At 36.7% G+C, this 19444-nt stretch overlaps 1 protein-coding gene across 4 annotated transcripts in view; it reads left to right on the top strand.

Moving 5' to 3' along the window:
- ETV1 (ETS variant transcription factor 1) overlaps nt 1-12776 on the top strand; it is a 91550-nt gene extending 78774 nt beyond the window's left edge. For all 4 annotated transcript variants that reach the window (XM_037056251.1, XM_037056250.1, XM_037056252.1 and 1 more), the window contains 2 exons: nt 3887-3988; nt 9360-12776. In XM_037056251.1, coding sequence (XP_036912146.1) covers nt 3887-3988; nt 9360-9581 — 324 coding nt within the window. In that variant the 3' untranslated portion in view covers nt 9582-12776. The remainder of the gene's footprint in view (nt 1-3886; nt 3989-9359) is intronic.
- Nucleotides 12777-19444: the final 6668 nt, after the last annotated feature.

The following is a 19444-nucleotide window of genomic DNA, read 5'->3' as shown; positions in this document are numbered from 1 at the left end:
AAGCTTAATTTGTTCAAGGAAATTAGTTTTTATGTAGATGTAATTAAATGATGTAAGTGTAAAAACTGTTAAATGTGAAGCATTAACAAACTGAGACTGGGCACACTTAACATAAAGTAATTCGAAAGCCCTTTAACATGATGGGAATATGTGCTCTTTACCTCATAAATGGTGTTAATAATCATTATGAGAGATGGTTCATGCTGCAACTGAGTATATTCAATAGAAATTTATATCAAATGGTTATATATTTCCCCTCCATGTGTGCTTAATATAAAGGTAAGCAGAAACAGATTTTTAAATTTTTTCTATATATCTGTTAATTTAGGAGGAAATGTCGAATTATGTCAGTAATTATTAACCCATTCAGAAGAGTAAAAATTCTCATTTTTAATGTTTTAAATTATTTATTTATTTACTTTTAGAGAGAGGGAAAGGGGAGAGAAAGAAGGAGAGAAACATCAATCTGTGGACTGGGCCCACAACCCAGGCATGTGTCCTGACAGGGAATCGAACTTTTTGTTTCGCAGGCAGGCACTCAATCCACTGAGCCACGCCAGGCAGAGCCAGAAGAATAAAACTTCTCATGCAAGTGATTAACTTATTCATACAGCAGCTGTTGACTTTTTTATTTGGGTTTACATTTAAGTAAAAACCTTGACCAGAAGACTATTAAGTTCCATCAAATTCTGAATTTCTGTGATTTTTCTTTTTCTACACAAGAAAGAAATAAAAGGACATCTGTTCCGTACACCAGACCAACGTTTAAGCACCTTGTCCATAGCAGACTCACAGGGTGTGAATGGGCTAGGGAATTCAGAGGCAGTAGATCATTTCCAAATATGAGCCGCCCGAATGGCAGCTGTGCCTTGAGCACTCAGTGTGTCCCGGAGCCTTTGTTGAAAATGTGACTTCCTATTCTGATGGCTGCATTCGTTCGCTGTTGCAATTACCTCCATCGGGCCATGGCTTTGCTGTTTATGTCTGTCCTCTTCAGAGAGTGTTTGTGAAATCCGCAGCCCGGGTGGCCTGGTGCACCCTCTCCCTCTGTTATGCAGCGGATTCTGGGGAGGCTCTGTCAGCACGCTCAGGAACAGTGGCTGCTGGATTACTCGCGGGTTCCGTTTCTTTATGTTTCTTCTTGCAGTTTAAAATGATACTGAGTAAGACAGCAGACCCACACTGACTGTCTGCTCAGTGTGTTTGGGAAACTCAAGCGAGCACATAATCCTCGCCATCTCCCTTTTTGAGATGGTTGAGATAATAAAACATTATTTTTGAATTAATTATGAATCCAAGCATAGTAGAGCATCCAAGCCATAGTAGAGCAAAAACAGAGGAGATGTTTTTGATGATATTCAAATTTACTGAGGTGGAAGAGGCACCAAGAAGTCTGAGAGTAACGCCCCGACTGTGGTTTCCATTACTTAGTGGCAGGCATGGTTTTTAGAAATAAATTGAATAATACTGGAACTCTTCTATTTTCCTATTTAATTCACTTGACAACAAGAGTGAATGCTATAGTGCCATCATCTTTTCACTCTCCTAACAGCCAACACTTTCATTTGAAAGGAGTTTTATAAAGAAGTCACTGCAATTATTGATACCTTCGCACCCACTCCAAATGGAAATGTTGCCCTGGCTTTTAGAGGTGTGGGGTGGGTCCCGTGTCAGGGCTGAATGTCCTTTCTTTGTTGGTGGGTGGTCCAGCCTATCCTGGTAATGATTTATTGTGGCGAGAGCACTTCAACGTGGGATCTACCCTCTTAACAGGTTTTTTTAAATAAGAATTATTTTAAGCTATTTTTAAAAGATTTTATTTATTTTTGGAGAGGGGGAAGGGAGGGAGAAAGAGAGAGAAAGAAACATCAGTGTGAGAGAGAACACCAGTCGGTTGCTTCTCCAGTGCACCCCAGTCGGGGGCCAAACCTGCAACCCAGGCATGTGCCCTGACCAGGAATGGAACTGGTGACCTTTCGCTTTGCAGGATGGCACCCAACTAACTGAGCCACAGCAGTCAGGACTCTTACCAGACTTTTATATGTACAGAACAGTATTGTTAACTATCGGCACTATTGTGCAGCAGGTTTCTAGAACTTACCTATCTTGTATAACTTCTCTGTCTCTCATAGGCATATTGGTATGTCCCATTTTCCTCAACTTTATACAAATGTGACACTGAAAGAGCTCTAAAAATAATCTTTATAGTTTTAAAATATTTACAAATACATGCAGTGCTGACACTTAACTGGTACCCTAACAGGTCTGATTATAGTATTTAAAAAATCATCTCTCTCTTCCAGAGACTTCCACAATGTTCTCTTAAAGTTTGTTGAAAATATTTCATTTTCTATGTGCATCCTGGTGAGTTTCTAGGCAGCAATCATTTTTATACAAACTAGTATCCAGAAATTGTTGCTTAATCTAAGAAGATATTAGTATTTCATTTTCACCTGCCCCCCAGGTTTGCATGTTGTGGAGTTGCCTCGCCTATTAAAGGTTTCATGATGTCCATTGTTAGGTTCTTAAAAGATATTTTATTCAGAAAGCATTGCTTTCATTTCTTATTGCCACCTTCCCATTTCACTACTTCTCAGATCATTTACATGGAAATAAAGTTTATCTTTGGAAAATTAGGGTGTACCTGCCATTGTGACTGTCTGCTTGGATGTGGATAGGCCTGTCCTTGCTAAACCACATTTCGGGTCCCTTACAGAAAGTACACTGACACATGTGACTAGATTCCACTGTATCTCCTTTTAGGGAATCCAAATTAGTAAGGGAGAAAATAGCAAGGATCGGTATTTTTAAAAGAAAAAAAAATGAACCCTGCAGTACGGTTATCACTAATAAAGTTGCGACAGCTCGGAATTTCATGGACATGAAAGAAAAGACTAACCCTTTTACGGAATGCTCTCTTGGGGTTGGCTAGGTCTGAGCGGCAGCTGCAGTTTCTGCTCAGACTAATAAAAAGGGGAAATTAATGAGAACGTGACTTTCGCCACACTGTTCTGTACAATGCTTTACAATGCTTTAGTTAGCCCAGGCTGGGGGTGGGGTGGGCGACGAACGAACATGGAGGACCCGGGTTTTCTTAAAGCCCCATTGAAAACTCTCTCTTTGCCAGATAAGTTGCTCCTCCAAAGCCACATTATAAAGGGCTCTGATGATTTTTCAGCAAACAACAAAGTGGACATTCTGCTTTAGAGATTCATATACACAGTGACCTTTTCCACTTCCTTCTTATTTTTAGCGGCCAATCACTGTTTGCTAAATGACTGTTTAATTCTCCAGTTTACTATTTATTGGCTATAATTTTATTTTGATGCTGCTTGAGGCAGTAAAAATTGTTTGCAGTCCAAATTATTAATCTATATACTGTTTCCTCTGCTGTACACATAATGCCACTTGTTCACTCTTTTTTTTTTTTTTTTTAGTATCAAGTTGGGTATCTTTTTCTTTGTTTCATCATAACCTCAAAAAACACCTTACAAAGAGGTCACGAAGCTGTTCTTAATCTATAATTTTTCATCTGAAAACCAAGAAGAAAAACATCTACAGTGTTTCTCAGAATGGGAAACTTGCCTCATTTTGGTGAATTGCAGTCTGTTCATTCCAGTTGCGAACACATTCTCATATTTCCATTTAATTTTGTATCCAAAACAATGGTGACAAAGAATTCTATTGTGATGTTTCAGAATGACTACTGCACACCTGGTTTAAAAAACAAACCAGGACACAGGAAGTTCACATTAGGGTGGTTTTTGCCTCTTTGATTTGGAGTGCTTTGGAGAGGTTGGAAGTAATTAATGAATTAGCTATTTTTTATGAACTATTTTGATGAGCTAATATTTAATACCACAATGTAATTCTGTTTTGGTGGCAGGTGGCTCGGCGTTGGGGCATTCAGAAAAACAGGCCAGCTATGAACTATGATAAACTTAGCCGTTCACTCCGCTATTATTATGAGAAAGGTATCATGCAAAAGGTGAGCAGCTAATACAGCATTAGAATTCATTGAAATGTTGCACATAAATCTGCATGTGATACTTTAAAAGCCACATATTATTGCATTGCTGAAGCAAGGTTTTCAATCACTTTAATATATGCTGGGTTCTTGGTTTGGTACCTTTCTAGTTACAAATTTATGGGCATCATAGACAAATATATAATAATATCCTATACACTTAAGTCCTATCCTGGACTTACTGCGAGTTCCTGTTTTATTGTGTTTACTAAAAAGGGTTGTTCTTGTACTAGTGTTGTCTGTATAGATCCCCAGAAGTTGTCCATCTTCAACTATATTCTCAAGAATTACATAATTTTGAAATGTTCTTGCTTTTAGTTTCTAATACAATCTGGATTCTTACTTTTTATTCCTTATTCTGATTCTTAAAGCATGTAGAACATTTCTTGATCTCATGCCAAAAAACATATTTTTCTTTCCTGAAATTCCACTTGCTTTCATTATCACCAGCTAGCTTAATATTCTAAATCACTTATTAAGAATAAGTATTTGATCTTATTTTATTGGTAGAATGAAATTCTGTGGGCCACCTATATGCTTTCAAGTGGTTTGTGAGGTCAAAACTACTTTAATAGTACTGCGATATATATATATTTGCCTTTTCATTCTCATTTTCTCTCATGAGTAAACTGTGGAGTTTTCCACAGGCTATATGAAATGAGATAGTGCAACAAATTGGACACAAAAGCAAATGAGAACCCAACTATTGTACAGTAAGCCAATACTTTGAGTTCCAAAATTGTAAAAAAATTGCAATTAAATTTTTGTGAAAGTATATCTTTTATAAAATAGAATTTTGGTTAATATGTAAATAGTTTATTAGTAAAAACATGAAGTTAAATTTATATTTTATTTCAAATGAGTTTCCCTTAATATTTGAAAGCAACTTTTTAAAAAAAGAATGAGAAAAAACAAATGAGTTACATTTAGAACATACTGCAAAATTTTTGAAGGACATGAATAAATAAAGATAAAACACTTGGATATTTGCTATTATTACATTTTCATCCTCACATATTCAATTTAATTGTCTTGACTAAGTTTACAATTTACCCATTGTTTTCACTGCAGTTTTATTCTGCATCCTTTGGGAGGATGTAAACATAGTTACACATTACAAATGTGGCATATTTTTATGTTGCCATGATGCCAAGAAAAACTAGATCAGTTGCTACATGAAACTTACTAGAATAGAGGGCAGCAGCGTCACTGAGTTTCCTGGGCCAAAGGAAATCAATGCTCCAGAGTTTGCCAGCTTAAAACTTCCAAAACCCTTAAGAGATAAGGCTGAATTCGATTCACAATTGCTTCCTATGGCCCTGAATCTCACCTTCAAAATACGTAACCGTTTCCTACCTGCTCCTTCGGTCTTCTCCAACTCAACTATGGGGTCATTTTTAATTCCTGCCTTTCATTCACTACTCCCATTTGCAGCCAAATCCTTCCAGATGCATTGCATTTCTTTCATTTTCATCACCCTCTTCGCAGTTCAGGCACATCAGGTGGGCTGTACAGTAGGTGCTTAGCCAGCACCCCCAGCAGTATTGTGCAGCAATGAAAGAAAACGCAGTCATGTTCTAGGTTTGTAGGTAGCTTCTCATTGGATCACCTTTTTTGAACAGGTAGCTAGCTTCTCCTACTAAATGGTGTATTCTTACCTCAAATTTACTATAAGTTTTAAATGAGAATTAATTATTTGAGACACGCACATTGTACATGGTATAATAAAAGTTGTCAACAAGTGGTAGCTCTGAAAGCATCTCAGACCGGAAGCCAGTGTAAGCCAAAGTATATTTATTCAGCTTTTGTGTCTCGAGTCTTACACCCCTTATTAAAATGGCACTCACAAAGGGCCAAAACGTATTATGAGATCTCCAATCACACTTCAGCTTTTAGACAAAGTATTTGACAGGCTGTCATGCCTGCTCTTAAATATTGTCAAAGGTGTTCAAACTTATACTTCTTATTCCAGGTCCATATTTATTTATCCAGTTATCTTATATCCTATTTGTTTATCTTTTATTTTTAAAAAATTACTAAGGCAAGATACTATCAAATAATCAAATGGCATAGATGTTGAAATACTGGTAAAAATGTAGCTCCTCACATTTTTTCCATTTTAGGCTGTAGTTGCCAGAGGAACTACTTCTAACTCTTCGTTCACCGGCTAATATAGGACAGCAAGATGCTGTATGTGACGTACTCTATCAGGTGTTGCTGTTTACTGTATTGTAAGAAAGGGTGGGTCGTTTCATGAAACATGCACAAGGTGAAGTGTACTTGCGACTAGCACGATCGAGGCTTTTTACATATAAGGGACTTATATTTAGGGATGTATATTTACTTTCCCTGCATGTGTTGGACTGTTCTACTTGAGGCTGTTCTCACATGACGCCTTCATTGCTTCATTCACTGTTCCCACTTTCTAGAATGTCCTGCCTTCTCATCTGTACCTGTTACCATGTGTACTATTCTAGCGGTTCAGTAAGTTCTACTGTAGTCATTCAGAGGGAAAACATGCTGTTCTTTTTTTTAAACACTGCGGTGTAGAATTACATTTCAGTGTGTAGGATATGTCCATGTGATTGAACTTGTTGAAATTTTAAAAAATATGTGTGTATGTGGTGTATATAAAAATGAGAGATTAGAAAATAAAAATAAAGTGGACATAAACATGTAAAGATACTGATTGTTTCCATAGTTATGAAAGAAAAAGACAGTGGAATAATATCATACCCCATAGAGAGTGTATGTGTGTATTGCTATTTCAAAATTTAGAAATACCTAGGAAAGTGGATACAAAGTTTTAATAATGGTTATGTTTGAATGATATAATGATGGATCATTATTTATTTTGGCTTCATCTATAATTTTCCTTCAGTATCCCTGTGTTACTTCTAAAATTTTAATAGTTAACAATATAAATATCTAGCCTTTCAAAGCACAGTGCATAAGATGTCTCCTTTTTAATTCCGATTCATCTCCCCTGCAAAATTCATGTTTTATCTGTTTTAGCATTACAGTTTGGGTATAACTGTATTACTAACAACAGCATGTATAACTCCCCTACATTGGTTATGAGCCCTTGCAAACTCTGTTGCATTTAACATAGTCTGATAAATGTAGTAAGAGCCCTGAAAATGTTTATTCCAAGAAAAGCTAGAAGGAGCAGTGAGTCAAGGCAAAGTCCTTAATAGATTTTATCATCTTGATTGCACATTATACACTTAATTCCCCACACTGACTTGTCAAATGATTTCTACTTATAACCAATTAAAAAGGGTTGAACAAAAAAGCTCTAGAAGACAAAAGCAAGTACCTTTTTTCCCACAGCCCCAACAAAAGAAAACAGGTTACTAAATGCTCTGAGATACACAAGCTATTTATTTCATTTTTTTTCCTCAGGATGCTTTGAGCAAAGGAAAAGGTGAAAACTGGGATTTAGTTCTTAGCTTTGTTTCTGATACTGTCTGTTTTTATTTGTATGGTAATTTTACCATTTTACCTTTATGAACTTAATTTCCTCTTTATAAAGAACCAAAGTGAATAACTTTATTCCAGGCTTCTCTGATTTGCCATGCAATGTACCAGAGAGTTCCATCTCAAACTTCCAACCAGTTTTCTCCATCTCTCTCTCTCTCTCTCACACACACACACACACACTCGCGCGCGCGCAGAACTGAGGGCAGTTTAACAAATACATCCAGCCCAGCCAGGCAATTCAGGTAGTTAGAGTATAGTATAGTCCCAATTTGCCCAGGTTGTGGGTTCAATCTCCTGTCAGGGCACAACCAAGAAGCAAGCAATGCGTGCATAAATAAGTGGAACAACAAATCAATGTCTCTCTCTATCTTTCTCTCTCTCACTAAAATCAATTAAAAATTTTCTTTTAAAGAGACATATCCAAATTCATACAAATTGAGTACTGCTTTCAAACCTAAGAATATTCAGAAGTTTAGGATTCTCTGCCTTGTTTCCTCTTCCAGGGCAAACAAATCCAACACACAAAAAATCTCTCTCTGAGTCCAGAAGAGCAGTCCTTTTTGGTAGTTGCTTCTTCCCAGATGTACACAGAGAGTTTGTAAACCACGAGCTCATGGCTGCCCCTTAACACAAAGCAACTAGCAGTGCCTATTTGATGCTTAGGAACCCAGAGTGATTTTCAGCTTCCTAAAGTTACGGAATTATAGATATACCCAAAAAGTTACTATCAGAGAATTATATTGATCTTTACACCACCCTGTACCCTGGTTTTGAGAGAACCTCAGCATGCTTTATTAATGGTGGTAGGTGGTGGGGGATTATATTTGTTTCACCCAATTGTTTATAATTTCCTATAGAAGCATCACTCTTCCAAATTTAAGTTTGGGACATGTCATTCCCTACAAATTATGCTACTGCATTATTTCAAGCAGCTGTCACATTTCTGTTTCTCATTTCCTCCTTATGCATTGTGCACTTCAAATTCCTTTCACTTTTTTACACCTCTTACTTCAATTTGACACTTTACACACATCCTTAACTTCTGTCTAATGCATCTTGCTTTCATTTTTAAAAGTGATGTACCCAGGATAACGCAGTCCTCTTGATCCATCTTTCATTTAAATAAGGCTATGTATCTTTTTTTCCTCCTTTGATAAGAATACACGGGGGCTGGGGGGCTGGGGGGTCCAGTTCACCCTGTGAATCAGTGACTCACTAGTCGAGTCTCATTAAGGAACACAGCACATTTTTCTGTGAAGGGTTGGAAGTTTAGGTTTTCTGTGGTTCACAAATACAGTATTAAGAGGAGACTCTACACCTTAAAGGTCTGGTTATGTTTTGAGATTATTACTTTTTAAAACAGAAAAAAAAACATTCAGTGTCAGATGCCTGCATGAAATTTTTGATCCCCCCGCCCCCAGACAGATAACAATGAAATTTACCTTTATATTAAAACAAGCTAACTACTCAGCTTTCTAACTGCTCAGCTTTCTAACTATAACTATTAGTCAGGGGCAACATTTTGCAATTTATTCCACAAAGTAAAAACTTTTTTTCTGTCATGTGTATCTAATACTTGGTGGCTTTTTCTTTTGTTATCCATCATTTCGGAGGTATCAAACCATGCTTTTGTTCTTTTCCTTCCCTGTCCTTCATCATCTGGCGTACTGAGGACGTATGCAGTGTGTGTATTGAGGTACAATTGACATAGAACATTGTATACGCGTCAGTTATGCAACGCAATGATTCGATACTTGTAAATATCATGAAATGATCCCCACAGGGAACGTGGCGAATATCCAGTAGGGCATACTTAAGGACGGGCGTCTCTCTTCCATGTTCTCATCAGGTGGCCGGGGAGAGATACGTCTACAAATTTGTGTGCGATCCAGAAGCCCTCTTCTCCATGGCCTTTCCGGACAACCAGCGCCCGCTGCTGAAGACGGACATGGAACGTCACATCAATGAGGAGGACACGGTGCCGCTGTCTCACTTCGACGAGAGCATGGCCTACATGCCCGAAGGGGGCTGCTGCAACCCCCACCCCTACAGCGAAGGCTACGTGTACTAACGCCCGGACAGCCGAGCAGGGCCTCCGCGCTTTCCCTCTTTTCGGAAGCTGCAGAGAATCTGAATTCTCTTCAATCTTTGTTTGATTTTTGTTGTTTGTATTTTATTTTTAAATAATAATACACAAAAAGGGGCTTTTCCTGTTGCATTATTCTATGGTCTGCCATGGACTGCGCACTTTATTTGCGGGTGGGTGGGAGGAATCTAAACACTTATTCCGTGTAACAGGAAGGTAACGGGTGAATGGGTGGGGGAGGGGGGAGTGGGGGATTACTTTTTACTTTGGCTGGGGATGGGGTCCTACAGGTTTTAAGTATGATGAAGCTATATCATGTTTATTTGATTTCATAACAACATAAGGAAATGTTCATTTTTTTTCCGGGTATCTATGGTACAGTTAATTCACGTTGTGTAAATATCCACTTGGAGACTCTTTGCCTTGGGCATCTTCCCCTATCGTTTCTGCGTCTCTGCAAGGTGTACAAAAAAATAAATGTCAGTTCAAGTGTTAGAAATCACTGTTTTTGCACCTCTTGTAGAAAGGTATTTAGAGATTGTATTTGCTGGGTTTTGTTTTGTTTGCTTTATATATGACTCACAGAGGATGGCCATGATATGGGTAATTCTCTGAAGTTCAGTGATCACCATGACTGTAAATCAGGGGTGCACTTTTGGACTCTGGCTCCAAACTGAGTCACAGGCCAGTAGCATTACATGTATCTGGTGCCACCTTGCTGTTTAGACACAAATCATGCTGTTGTTTCAATATTTTAAAGCCATTTCAGTTGAATAATGATACATCATGGTCCTTGAGATCTTCATTTACATGTTAAATCTGGGATCACCATGATGCAAAAAAATATCTGTCTTTTCACTTTGTTTCAGTACATAAAAATATTATTTAATCAGTAAGAATTAACTGTACTAAATCACATATTATGCTGTTCTAGATACAGCAAGCACTCCTTAAGAAAAATATCCAGTACACTAAATAGGTACTATAGTAATTTTTAGAGATGGTACCCATTGATATGCATCTAAATCTTTTACTGCTGTGTTATGTTGATAACATATAAATATTAGATAATGCTAATGCTTCTGCTGCTGTCTTTTCTGTAATATTCTCTTTCATGCTGAATTTACTATGACCATTTATAAGCAATGCAGTTAACTACACATAGCATTTCAGGACAAAATAGATGACTCAAAACATTTATTGCTTAAAAACTAGCTTACGCCATGCTGTGCTCTAAGCAGCTTTTATGCACATTGACAAATGAAGAGTAAGCTTCAGCTTGCTAAGGGAAACTGTGGAAACTTTTGTAACGTCCAGTGACATGGAAAGTTATTTACAAACAGTAGATAAGGAAGTTGCTGTGTGACATAATGCTGGCCTTGAGATGATCTGTCCCTCGTCTTGGACACGCGTGTAAATGTGATTGCATTGTCTGAAAGAAGATTTAAAAAGTTTCAAAGGTTTTTGTTTTGCATTTGGAGAAAATATTTAAAGCAGGATATATTGTAGCATTCACCTTGGAAAAAGACACGAGTAAAGAGTTTTATAGGATCTCTAAATAGCTTGCTAAATGATTCAAGCAGGAAATGTGAGTTTTGTTCAGTCCACCAATATCTTAAAGGGACGACATTTTTTAAAGAGTGTATATCAAAGTGTTCAAAAAGAATTCCACACAAATCCAAAATCAACCTCAGAAAGCACTTCACCGAATACAGGACAGATAGTGGAAAGATCCATCTCCTGGCTGCCCATTTTCCCACACATCCCTAAATTGAACAGCTATTGGCAGACCCACATACCATAATCACTATTATTTACATTTAATCCCACAAAAAATTCTAATTTCAGTATATATGTATGTAACCTGTCATTTCAATAATTATTCCACACATGCATTATATATCATTAGGCCCATTGTGGGCTAAGAAGTATGCCTTAAAAATTTGAACTTTTATCCCCCTCACTTTGTTCATGTGGCCATTTACTAAAAACGAATTTTAAAATATTCAGCTAATGTTATCCTGGAAAAAGAATTGACATATTTGAAGAAATTGAAAGTGGGTCTTTACAATATGATATAAATGAAAAGTATATTGAGGATTCTGTTTCTATTTTCTTCCTTTTCTTTTTTAAAATTCTCTAGTTTGCCAGTGGGGAAGAATTGGGCTATGAGTTATCTTAAGAAATCAAAGGAAGAATCAGTTTCACTTATAATATTTAAGGACAAACTATATATTTTGCTGTTTAAGGTAGTGACTCACTGAATGAAATAATTGGCCAACATTAAGGTATTTCCAATACAGAAGGGTTTAAAACATTGCATTATAAACTTTTGGGAAATGTATATAAATTTTTTAAGTTCTGTTTTCATTCTACTTTTTGTTTGGTTGTGTTTTTATTTTCAGATAGATTAATAAATCTGGCAGCTGATTTCTGCAAGATTCTTGTGTTCTGAATTTCTAACTGAATTGGCTACTCCTACATAGAAATCCATTAATAATGTAACATTTCCCTTCAACTTGGTAAGAGTCACTGAAAGAAATATCTCCCCTAGTATTTGCTTCCTCTTGATGACATGCTAATAATACCCAGCAGACTAATTCCAACAAAGAACGTTAAATCCCACATAGCTAGTGAAAACTAACTTTTCTTAAATGATGCCTATTAAAAGTGCTTAAATAAAAATCCGCAAGGCTGACAGTGCAGAGCAATGTTCTCAAATGATATAAGAATCTGGGAGGTCATTTAATGAAATCTTTTTTATGGATTGTACAGGCATACCTTGCTTTATCGCACTTCACAGGAGTTGCACTTTTCACAAACTGAAGGCAAGACCCTCCACCAGCAAAAAGATTATGCCTTGCTTTACTGAGATACTGGCTTTATTACAGTGGCCTGGAATAGAACCTGCAATATCTCCAAGGTATGCCTGTATTAGTTTCCTGTAGATGCTGTAACAAATTACCACAAGTTCAGTAGCTTAAAGCAGCGCAAACTTACCCTCCTAGTTCTGGAGAGCAGACGTCCGAAAAGAGTCTAAAAGGGCTGAAATCCAGATGTCTGCTGGGCTTGTTTCTTCTGGAGGGTCCAGGGGCCAACTCCATTCTAGCATCTTCCACTTTTAGAGGCTGATGGCTCCTGGTCCCTGGCTTTTGGCTCCATCACTTCAATCTCTTATTTTTTAAAAAAATTATTAATTTTCGGGGGTAACATTGGTTGATAAAATTATATAGGTTTCAGGTGTACAAGTCTATCACACATCATCTGTGTATTGCATTGTGTGTTCTCCATCTCTGATTCTGTGGCCACATCTCTTTCTTCCCTACTATAGTCAGTTCCTCCTCTGCTTCCTTCTTATAAGAACACTTGTGATTACGTTTGGGGTCCACCCAGATAATCCCGGGCGATCTCCCCATGATCTTTTAAATTAATCACACCTTCAAAGTCCCTTTTGCCAGATAAGTTATCATTCACAAATTCCCATGATCAGGACATGGATATGGGGGTGAGGGAGCTGCTGCTACTCATCCCACCACACAGGTGAAGACGCTGTATAGTAGTCACACTGACTTATCTATAGACAGACGTGCTCTGGTGAATGAACTATGACTAGACATTACTGAAGAACACTTTTGTTTACCATAGAGACAATCTCACTCTGCAGAAACGGTACCGAAAGCCTTTTATATGAAAGCTCACCCGTTCCATCAAAGTAATATCGTAATTGCGTCAAGATGTTCAGTTGTTTAATTCCCCTTCCTGTAAACATGTAACGAGAGGGGGACAAAAAGGTGTGATCATTACAGAGTAGTAGCACAGTTCATTGTGTTGTCCAAGCCAGGTATTCTTAAAAATTCATTTCTTTTGGTGCTAGCGTGAGTTGTTACTATGCAATCTTAATATCAGCAACTGATTTCTATTAGGTATGAATAATGTATAAAATATCTTTGTTACTAAAAAAGAACAATTCTGAAATACGAGTCATCTTTATATGACAAGGAAAGAAACCTGTCACCCAGTATTGTAGCATTTGGCTAGATCATAGGAGCTGTAAAAGGAGCCACTTGGTCTGTCAGGCAGCATTTTCAGAGCTGATCACAACAACGCTATAGAGGAAACCATTCAAGTGCTTCTTACTTGGTATCTTGAAAGACAAAACCTAAAACTGAAAAATAAGAGGCGAGCTTGAGCTATTTTCCAGTTGCACTTTGATATGAAGAAGGAAAAAAATAGAGTTATTTTAAAAACCATAGAAATTGGATAAAAATAACGGAAAAAGTTAAGGAAGGCAAATGGACCTATTGTGATAAGACGTGCGTGAAAGCTAAGTTTCCGTGAAGTCTTAGTGTTAGACATGATGCTGAAGAATCTGGCCCAGTTGACTCGGAATGCAACTAGTACTTCTAGGACTTGACTTTAAAAAAAAAATAAACATGATTTATTTAGAAAGATTTATTTGGAAAAATCAGTTTATGGAAAAATACAGTTTAAGAAGAGAGAATTTGATTAGAGTAGTGAATGCCTTTATAGAAATATTGATAATTTTAGAATGTTCAATTAAAAGTATATATAGAATACCTATGGTTTTTCAATTGATCTGTAAAGTAGGATTTTTTTTTTGCATATAGGCTCTAATAGTCTTATTTACTTTCTAAAATTATATTTATGTTTCTATGGGAAAAATTTTAATTCACTTGGATGTATTAAGATTATACTTATGGTTTGAGAAAATGTGCTATGAAATTTATGTAATTATAGCAAAATAAATATGCTCAAAATTTAAATCTAAAATAAAAGCCCAGAAACTGAAAAAACTGGACTATCGTGATCACTCTGGGAGATGGCACATTCTAAAACTGATAAATGTAGTCTAAATTTTTGACTTGCTTCTAATCATCTGAAACATCTTAATCATTTAATTTATTATCAAAGCACTTGAATAATGTCTTTACTCCTATCCATTCCCAGGTATTCTCTTGTAACAGGTCCCAGGATACCTAATAAAACTTTTCTAGTTCTATATTTTAATTCCTTTAAATACTTTTAAAAGATCCCTCTAGTAAATGTATCAGAAAGAGGTTTTGCTAAATGAGCCATCTAAATTATTTCAGTGAGTCCCACCTGCCCTCCGCCATGACGTATGGTACGGCCCCCATCACATAAATGGTGTCTGGGAAGCTGAGAATGGCAAACCAAACTGTCATTGTGTCAGGTCACCTGATCAAGGACAAACTTGTACACCTTTTTTGTATAAGCGACCTCGCTACTTTCTTGGTTTAGATTTTAAATGAGTTAAAAATGTTTGTAACAATGGCTCACATTTTGTTTACAGTCTTACTTAAAATTTATTTCTTGAACCATTATGAATAGTCTTTATAGAAAAATATAAAAAAGGTCATTTTGGTAACCACCTTATTGGGTGTTTTAAAAATAATTCAATTATTCATTAACAAATAGAAAGAGCCCCTTAGAACAAGCCATGTGAAACAGTGAACTGATCTTCTTCATCCCTGGTTCTTTAGTTTGAATTGAAGACTTTGGTTAATGTATCAAAAAGACACAAACATACCAATGCTACACTTAAACTCTTCTAAGACAGTGGTAATTTCATATAACATTTATGAAAGAAAATTTTCAAACAGAGACATGCTAGATTTGATAACAGTATTTAGTTCATGTGAAATTAGGCTGTCAAGACAAACTGGGCAACTCTGCCACCCCCACACCATATTTTTAGTCTGAGAACTATGAACTTCCTAAATTGAAACAAACCAAATCTTATTTTGGGACTTTTCAAATCTCTTATAAGTTCCCTTTAAAGTCTATTCCTTGAAATACGGCACTTAGTCACATACAGATTAAGGTGCCTTTTTTAGAGTCATCCACTTATGGCGTCCACTTTTAGTCTATTATTGCAAAAGCAGTATCTGAAGAGGAATGTTTCTATTATTTACTTTTTTCTCAGATACAAAACACTAGGCGAAAATGTGATATATTCCAAATTTGTTGACTGTTTACTTGTCAAATGAAGAGCAGGTTTTGCAGGTTTGAGTAGGAGATGTTACAAATAATCCATAAATTTGTCATATTTGATTATTTTACATGCTTACCTCTGAAATCCAGTATCAAGAAAATGATGAGATATTTTTAACTGAGAAAAAACCTTCTTCCCCAGAATTTTGTTTATTTTCACAAAAAAATGTGATTATGTAGAAACCTTGAGGCAGTGTTTCTAAAACTAAAACAGGGAGAAATATGAAAATAAATATTTGGATAATTTAGATCACAAAGAAGAAATATACTGCACACTGATTAATTAAGTAACTCAGAACAGACTGTGGATTATTCATCTCAGTTTGTTTTATCTTGGAAAATCTATTGATCTAATCTTTCAGAATTCTCATATATGAGTATTCTACAAATTGGTATTAAATACTGCTTTTAAAATCAGTCCATTATGTATGTTCTGCATCCAAACTACTCTCCTCACCCCAATAGGTGGACTAACCCATGTGAATCTAACAATACTTAAAGAACTATATAATGTGGTACAATAATTAGGCTGCAGTATGTCATCATTTGGTACATAGAGTGCGCAAAAGGAGCATGGTAAAGTGTACTATGGACAGTGGGAAGCAAGGATACTTTTATTCAAATATAATAATTGTTTAATTTCAACCATGCACTAAAAAGTAAGTCATTTGATTAATCAGTAAATATGAGTCCACGTGGTCCACAATACAGGAGGATGTACACAATTTTGCTGAATGTCAAGGCAGGGCTGACTGCCGAGCCAATAACTTCTGGACTCAGTGAAAACATTGATCGAACGCTGTGCATGTGTACCTGCTGGGATTGATTCCTCACTATGTTAGTGTCGGATGGTTCCAAGCAACAATAACCAACAGGTTTTCAAAGCCCAGGGCCCCATTTTGTAGATTCTATAGCTACCATTCGTAACACACCCTAGCAATGGACCTCCTGTTCCCAACCTGCTTATGATATTCAAAAAGGGCAATAGAGAGTGCAGCATCTTGCTCAGTTATTCTAGTCCTTGATCCATTGTAGCCAACAGTCCATTGCAGTGACTATTGTAAAGCAGGAAGCTCCTAAGTTGATACTTACCTGAGTATCCCAATTTGCATGGGACAATACACCTATGTTGTCCCTGCATTTTATTAACAGTGCTCAATTTTACTCTCAAAGTTTGGAAAACAAATCTACTCTTTACTTGTGCCCTAGCTCAGAAAGCCTGGTTAAAATGCTCTCCTCAGTTTGACTCAAATGGTCTCCTTTAGAGATTGAAACATCATACCTTCCTTTTAGAACAGATATCCCAGACAGGAAAACTTTCCTAGACCTGATAACATTAACCCATTCCTCCTATCTTCTATACCTGTGGTGGCCCACCATAGTTGTCCTAAATTTTACTTTTTATATTCCTGTATCTTATATTTTATCAGTCAAGGGATGGTGGAAGTTTATAAGAATAAGAGACATAGGCATTTATCTGGGTTGTTGTGAAGCTCAAATGGGTAGATTTTAAGGCTTATGAACTTTAGATATGTCCTCATGAAATTGAACACACCATGACTCTGATTGTCTTCAGTGGCAAAGGAGCTTTACTAAAAGGATAGTGAGTAGATCATAAAACTCATGGAAATAATAAAGAACTGAATGTAAACAAATCCTAGTAGCAAGAAATAATCATCAATCTATTTCACTGTCACTGAAATCAGTAATTACCAACTACCTTTGACTATTGCATCACTTTGCTCCATCATTGGAGCCCAGAAGAGAGGACCCAAGACTTTTCCCTGATTTGTCCTCACTTCTTTCCTGTAAGAGAGGATGGGTTCGTTCTTATAGTGCCATCAAGGCCTGGTATGAAATGGGAAGTAATCTACTTAAGTAATTTGCAAGTTAAAAAGAAATAGAATAGCCTGCTTGGTGTCCAGTCTCTTTCAGAGCCCCTAAAAATAATGTAATCCATCTTTTTTTAATATATGTGAATGGAATATCACACAGATTTTCTTTTTTTAAAGATTTTATACATTTATTTTTAGAGGGGAAGGGAAGGAGAGAGGGAGAGAAATATCAATGTATGGTTGCCTCTCGTGTGTCCCCTGCTGGAAACTGGCCTGCAACCCAGGCATGTGCCCTGACTGGGATTCAAACCACAATTGTCTGCTTCACAGGCCTGTGCTCAATCCGCTGAGCTACACCAGCCAGGATAATCCATCTTCACAACGGGAAAACTGATGAATGTAGAATGTCCTTTTTGTTCTTCCATTTTCTTCAAGACTGTTTTGATTCCTATTGGACCTTCAAGCCACTGATGTGGTACATGTATGTGAACGCAGTAATTATGAAGAACAGGACTAATGAGAAAAAAACGACACGACATTATGTGCACAGGACAAATAAAGTATTCATTTGCTAGGGCTGTCAGAACAAAGTAGTGCCAATAGGGTGGATTAAATAGCAGAATTTATCTCAAATTCTGGGGACCAGGCACCCAAAATCAAGGTGTTCGCAGTGCTAGTATCTGCTGAGGGCTGGGTTTGTTCCAGGCCTCCTCCTCGGTTTACTTAGTTGGCTCTCTTTCCATCCTCTTCCCTTTGCATTTGCCTCTGTACCCAGTTCCTCTTTTCAGAAGGACACCAGTCACATTGAATGAAGGCTTACTCTATGACCTCATGTTAACTTACCTCCGTACAGACCTTGTCTCTAAATAAGGTCGCATTCTGAGCTGTAGCCGTTAAGACTCTACAGATATTTTGTGGGCGAGGACACAACTCAGCCCATACCAGGAACAGATTATGATCAAGTGAAAGTGAAGGTATCTATTAAAATGGAGTGTTGTATCCATTACATGTGAGATTCAGATTTATGAGATAAATTATGACTTTATCTTCATTATATTGCATAACTAATAGGGATACATTGTACATAAATAACCAAATCATTGCCTTATATTCTCAATAGAGGTGTTTGAAATAAATTTTATTCTCGTAGTCTCCTTGTCCACCAGTTAACACTTTTCCTAAGAAGATGTCATAGAAAATAGAAGTAAGAGGATTACTCCCATAATAAATTTAGTGAAATCTAAACTTAAAAAGTGTAGGGGTAATAAAGGGGAAAAATAAATAATATAAAAGCAGGAAAGAGGAACATGATACCGTAATAAAACTAGTGTGTTCTTTCTGTTCTCTGGTTTTTAGTACCTAGACACTTAGCTATGTGTCAGAAAAAAAATCTATCAACAAAAACACTATAGACTTTACCGAGCTAAAATGAGAACTTACATGAGGAAATTTGCATTGAGCACTACTTATCATTTAAGCACCATTGAGCAATAAGCAGCATGGGTTTACAACAGAACAAATCATGCCAAACAAATCTGATTGCTTTTTTTATTGAATTACAAGATCAGTGGATGAATGCAATGTGGGAGATGTAATACATGTGGATCTTAGCAAAACATTTGATACAGCATCTCATGAACTTTAAAATGAATTCAAATAATCAGGAATATTAACACCGGGGTGAGGGAGAGAAATTAAATGAAGGATTGCAAAGAAAAAGAAGTAATAATCAACTGTGATATAGCAGCTTGGGAACACATCATTATAAGGTGCTACAGTGATCACAGGGTTTATTCAGCACATATTAAAATTCACACGGCTTTCTCAGACTTGAAAAAAATAGAATAAACCATTTTGAATGCACCCCATGATTTCAGACATTATATACAATCCATTTAGATTTAGAGGAAGGAGAAAATAGATTTGGCCTCAAACATTTCTGATGCTTTTGCAAATAGTTACTTATATCACTGGATCATT

This window comes from Sturnira hondurensis, unplaced genomic scaffold (assembly GCF_014824575.4).
Source record: "Sturnira hondurensis isolate 20B ecotype Veracruz unplaced genomic scaffold, ASM1482457v3 Scaffold0008897, whole genome shotgun sequence".
NCBI classification, from domain to species: domain Eukaryota; kingdom Metazoa; phylum Chordata; class Mammalia; order Chiroptera; family Phyllostomidae; genus Sturnira; species Sturnira hondurensis.
Note: the sequence above shows the minus strand (reverse complement) of the source record. Positions and strands in the feature narration are given on the sequence as shown.